The sequence below is a fragment of the Sinocyclocheilus anshuiensis genome, unplaced genomic scaffold (genome assembly GCF_001515605.1).
Source record: "Sinocyclocheilus anshuiensis isolate Anshui unplaced genomic scaffold, SAMN03320099.WGS_v1.1 scaffold1070, whole genome shotgun sequence".
Taxonomy (NCBI): Eukaryota; Metazoa; Chordata; class Actinopteri; order Cypriniformes; family Cyprinidae; genus Sinocyclocheilus; species Sinocyclocheilus anshuiensis.
In genome coordinates, this window is record NW_015539881.1 from 173,451 (window position 1) to 178,757 (window position 5,307).

At 36.7% G+C, this 5,307-nt stretch overlaps 1 protein-coding gene across 3 annotated transcripts in view; it reads right to left on the bottom strand.

Moving 5' to 3' along the window:
* Positions 1–2,320: 2,320 nt before the first annotated feature.
* LOC107685426 (activin receptor type-1C-like) overlaps positions 2,321–5,307 on the bottom strand; it is a 54,733-nt gene continuing 51,746 nt past the window's right edge. For all 3 annotated transcript variants that reach the window (XM_016481999.1, XM_016481998.1, XM_016481997.1), the window contains exon 9: positions 2,321–2,800. In XM_016481999.1, the coding sequence (XP_016337485.1) occupies positions 2,675–2,800 (126 nt within the window). In that variant the 3' untranslated portion in view covers positions 2,321–2,674. The remainder of the gene's footprint in view (positions 2,801–5,307) is intronic.

Below are 5,307 nucleotides of genomic sequence, written 5' to 3' on the forward strand. Positions count from 1 at the left end.
CAACTGTCTATTGTTATATACCTGTACATACAATTGTCGATTTGTATATTTTTTATTCCTTATTTTACTTGTTCTATTTTTTTTTTATTTTTTTTTTTTATTATCTGTGTTTTTTGTTCTGTCACTGTCATTCTGTTACACTGTGGAAGCGTCTGTCACGAAAACAAATTCCTCGTATGTGTAAACATACCTGGCAATAAAGCTCATTCTGATTCTGATTCAAAAAGACATGTCAGTGGACATATATTACATAATCTATTCCACCCTCCTCATATAAATGTCTCTGTTCTGTCTCAAAAGCACTTTTACAGACAACATTTTGTAAAGTCTGAAACAGTGACATTTGTTATGATCTCAGATTGAATACCCAAATTAAAAATAGTGAGCCACAACATTTCACAACAGCATCTAATTCCAAAGTTTTTAAGGATTTGGTTTCCTCCAGACATTTCCTCTAATCCATATTTAAGCATTTTATGCTTCTGCAAATGACTAAAACAGGATAAAACAAGACCATTCTTCAACAGGCAAAATGAATGAAAACACTTTCTTTTTGGTACAGACTGAATAAACATTTGAATATGGTTCATGCAAAGCATTTAGAGAATGATGTCCAAAGACTTAAGACTAAAATATAACATGCATCATATGCATATACTTCATAGAGTTTGAAAAAGCCCATAAATACAAGTTTTGTTAGTCACATCAACAGAGGCAGTTTTAATATAAATCAGACATTTGAAGTGATATAATTTACAGAAAATAATGCTCCGGATTACAGCTGTACAAAAAGTAGAACTCTGTATGCACAAGAACCTCACAAGGCATATTTATCACACACAGTCAGATACACAAACACACATCTCGGGAGTGCTAATAGAGAAATCCCTAGTGAACAGCCTTACATCACAAAGACATGAAGTGTTCAACCACACACACTTAAAGCACAATATTTAGCAGACAAGTAATTATGCAGTTATAAACTTTAAGAAATGACAATGCTCCAATACACTCCCATGACTATTTATATACACAACATTTTACGTTTGGTTTCAAATATGCTGGGCTGTTCTGTCAGTTAAAATCTATAAGCTAAAAGTCTGTTGATTGTTCATTACTATTCTTCAGCAGCTTGGAGCATTTGTATAGTGCAATAAAGTACAACTTCTACTTGAGTATTAACAGTATAAAATGTACACTTTCTTCACAGTCATATATTTCACATTGGCATTCAGAAGTTCTCTAGATCAGAGGTCCCCAACCCAGAGGCTGCAACCCATTAACGCACCATGGAGTTGCTACTTGGTCACATGAACAATCTGGGAAAATGTCTATGCAGCAAGACATTTCTATATAATTTACTGAATAAGTGCCACTATCTAAATTTATTTAGATTGTTAGACAGGCTAAACGAGTCACTGTGGTATGCGCTGCAGCTCGACAGATTGACCAATGTTGACAACAAGGAAATACTACTGGTTTATGTGCAATATATATTTCAAGCCAATGTGCATGAGGATGTGGGTGCGTTCAATCTAGTACAAGTGGGGCAGAGATTTTCAAGTCTCTGAATGACTACATATCAGGCAAATTTGATAATTTTGAATTGGAATATGTAAAGACAGAGCAGCATGAATGGACAGCTGTCTGGTCTCACTACTCGAGTCAGTTTTTTCTGAATTTGCACCTGAATTTTAATCTACACACCAGGCTATACAGGCGTAAAAGGAACGTCACTCTGTGCTGAATGAAGTTGTTAAAATGATCAACCACATAGCTTGATAAATCATAATTTTGTCGATTTCATGTAAATTAAAAGTTAAAAAGAATAATTAATGATTGTTCTGATCACACCTCAAACACCCCACTGATGCCCAGCTAGTACACAAGAATATTTTCTTCTGTATAAAAGGTTGGAGACCCCTGCTCTAGATGAAGAATCTCGCTTTGGAAGATCAGTTACATAGTTTTTTTCCCCTCTTCAGACATCAGGGTTTGAACCAGACATCTGCACATGCACAAAACCCAAACCATTCTCTTTACATTCAGAAATTACAGGTCTTACAGGAAATCATCCTTCAGGTTTCTGCAGGTACACAGTACAATCAAAAGTGATGTGAGCTGTTTAAAACAGTATAAAAAAAATGGTGCCAGGAAACCACAATCTGCACAAAGCTTGGCTAAAAAACAAGCTTACTTTTACCGACCACATTACGCTGTCTGACGTCAACACTTGGTCTTGAAAAAAAATATATATATATACAACTGTATAGTTATAACCTATATATATATATATATATATATATATACTTCTTGTGTGTGTGTGTGTGTGTGTGTGGACATTTTGAATTACTTTTCAAAATAATTTTTTGAAACACTGTATATTTGTAAGTTACAGCAAACAAAACATTAATGGCACAAAGCATAACGTGCAACTCAAAGCATTTGGCACTTACAAGTTCAGTTGAGGTAGCAGTATATCAGTACTCTATCGCCATCTATTGACTAAGAAACAAAAATACACTCTCTTTCATTAATTATTCAAACGATCAGGTGTCAACAGAAGATAATATTTCCCTCTTAAACTCCTGGAATCTTTGGCATCTCAGCTGAGCATCTGAAATGTCCCAATAACACTGACAGACAGAGATGAGAGGGGCACCAAGCTGCTGTGTTACTCTTTAACGTCCTTGACCACAGTTACCTGGGATACAGTTTTCTTGACACGTAGTGCTGTTAGCCGAGCAGCTGGATTGGCGTACCAGCACTCCCGCATGATCTTTCCCATTACCCTCAGCGCCTGGAATAAACACAAACATATAGCACATGGGTGATTCTATACTTTTGACAACTTTAACCTTGAAGATGAAACTTCAAACAATGTTTGAAGTTGAAAAACATATATCTCATTTCATATTCAGGGAACCAGGATTACATAAGATGTTACTTTCTTGGGTTTATTCATTCATTAATTTTTATTGTTTGTTTACTTGCATACAAATATGTGTGTGCATGTGTGTGTGCGTTTGGGATGTGCATCTCATGACTCAGGCCGATACGATACGCATCTTGATCCATAGCCAACAATACCCAGACAGCAACATAGTGTTGGCCCAGATCCGGCCCACATCTGGCCCATGTGAAATCCATGCGGGCCAGATGTGGGCCGGATCTGGGCCGAAACTGTCTGCTGTCTGGGATACGATACATTAAAGATATATATGAAGCAGCTACCGATGCAATGCGACACGATTCACCCCAGTTAAACCGCCTTTCCACTGCACACGACAAACGACAGCCGTTGGACCGGAAGTCATTCATTTCCAATGGAGAGTCGTACTGCGTGGGGTGCCGACCATCTGCGAATGCGGAATTTTCAGATCTGATTTGAGCTTCGGATGCGTTCAAATATTTGAACTTGAGCGACTACACCGTATGCGACACGCCGACCGGATGTGATGTATTCCAAAGTCCTTTAATCAAATCAGTGTGCGCAAGTTGAGAATTATAATTGTTTTTGTTAATCACATTTTATTTTGTTTTAAAACTTTAAAAAAATGCATGATTATTGGTGAATAATAAATTATTCATTTAATTTTATATTTTATTTTTAATGTTGTCTTTATTTTCCCTCCAAAATTATTGGCGGTCATTTGTCCTATATGCATAGCTGTTTATTGTTGACATTCAATTCATTTCACCATGGTGAATGTACGGAGGATAAAGGCTCTTGCTCTTGCACTCCTTTACTGGAGACGCAAAAAGAAATACCGCAAATCAGTGTGGGTACAGCACTACCTGGCTCGGAGGAAACATCTTGGCGAGTATCACCGTTTAGTGCAAGAGCTGCGCCTTAACAGGGAAGATTTCCGTGAGTATTTTCGGGTCTCACGAGAGGAATTTAATGAGATCCTTCAGGTTGTTGGCCCAAAAATTACCAGGCAGGATACTGCATTCCGGAAATCCATCAGCCCGGCCGAACGCCTGGCAATTTGTCTCAGGTATTAAGTTATTAATAATAATAATAATAATATATATGTATATGTGTGTGTGTGTGTGTGTGTGTATATATATATATGTATATATACCCACACTATTCTGTGTACTTGTTTAACTATACTTATGAGGGCTAAATGTCCTCACTAATATAGTGAAATATCATAATTGACTTGAGGACATTTTAAATTAGTTAAAAATGCTCACAAATCGGCCATATCATACAGAATGGGGTTTTCTGAGACCGCGAGGATAAGCTTCTCTCCCATGTTGCCGTGAACGATTATAATGAAATTTCCGTGCGACTGCCACTAGGGGGCGAATTCCGACAGTCGTGTCCGAATGTCGTGTGCAGTGGAAAGGCGGCTTTACGACGCAGTGCGATCCGATTTCGATTCGATTCGATTTAACACAATGCGATTCGATGCAATACGATGCAATGGAGAAAATATAACTTTTCATGCCTTGAGGCCTGTTTCATAAAACAAGTTAACCAAATAAGCCAGGCTTATTTCAGTTAGTCTGACTCATTGTCAAACGATTTGGTTCCATTAAGCAAATTTAACATCATCAAGCTTAGTCACTGTGGCAGCTTATGCTGGGAAACTAACCTGGTCTAAAGTAGGCTAGCTGTCAGGCTAATCTAAGCTCCTCTACTGACCAATATGAACATAATGAGTCTCAGTTTATACTATTACTATAGCCATGCAGCCTTTCTCTCTGGTTTTATTATAGCTGTACCTTTTATAGTTTGTAATATTCTAATGTTCTGCTATCAGTTCTGCAATCTAAAATTGCTCTTTAAAGCATTAAAATAACTAAATTATCATTTAAAATCACTGAATTAAAAATGAAAATAAATAATAAAAGAAAATGACTACATTTTAACTGCTATAAGAAACACACATTAACTCATTTGAGCTTAGTAATTAGTACTGTGGCCTACCAGCTTAATAGATTTACCTATTACAATTAGTCCACTTACAGTTACTGCTATCATAAAAAATACACTTTATATGTAGGTTTAAAATTCTACAAAAGACACATTTAATGTCCAAAAACAATTTTTTTTTGCAAAATGTATGTTTTACATTTAATTATTGCACTCCTATTTGATTGCGCTCTGTCTGTTTAGCGCGCATGCGCTCGTTCACTCGCGTCAGCCTCGCCCACCCCTGACAGCAAAATGGATATGTTTGCATGACTTTCTAACATTTAAAGATGAAAAATATACTTGTGACATGTCAGTTATGCACTGAGGAAAACACAACATCTCAAATGCATTAAACAGCACAGATATATTCGCTGTTT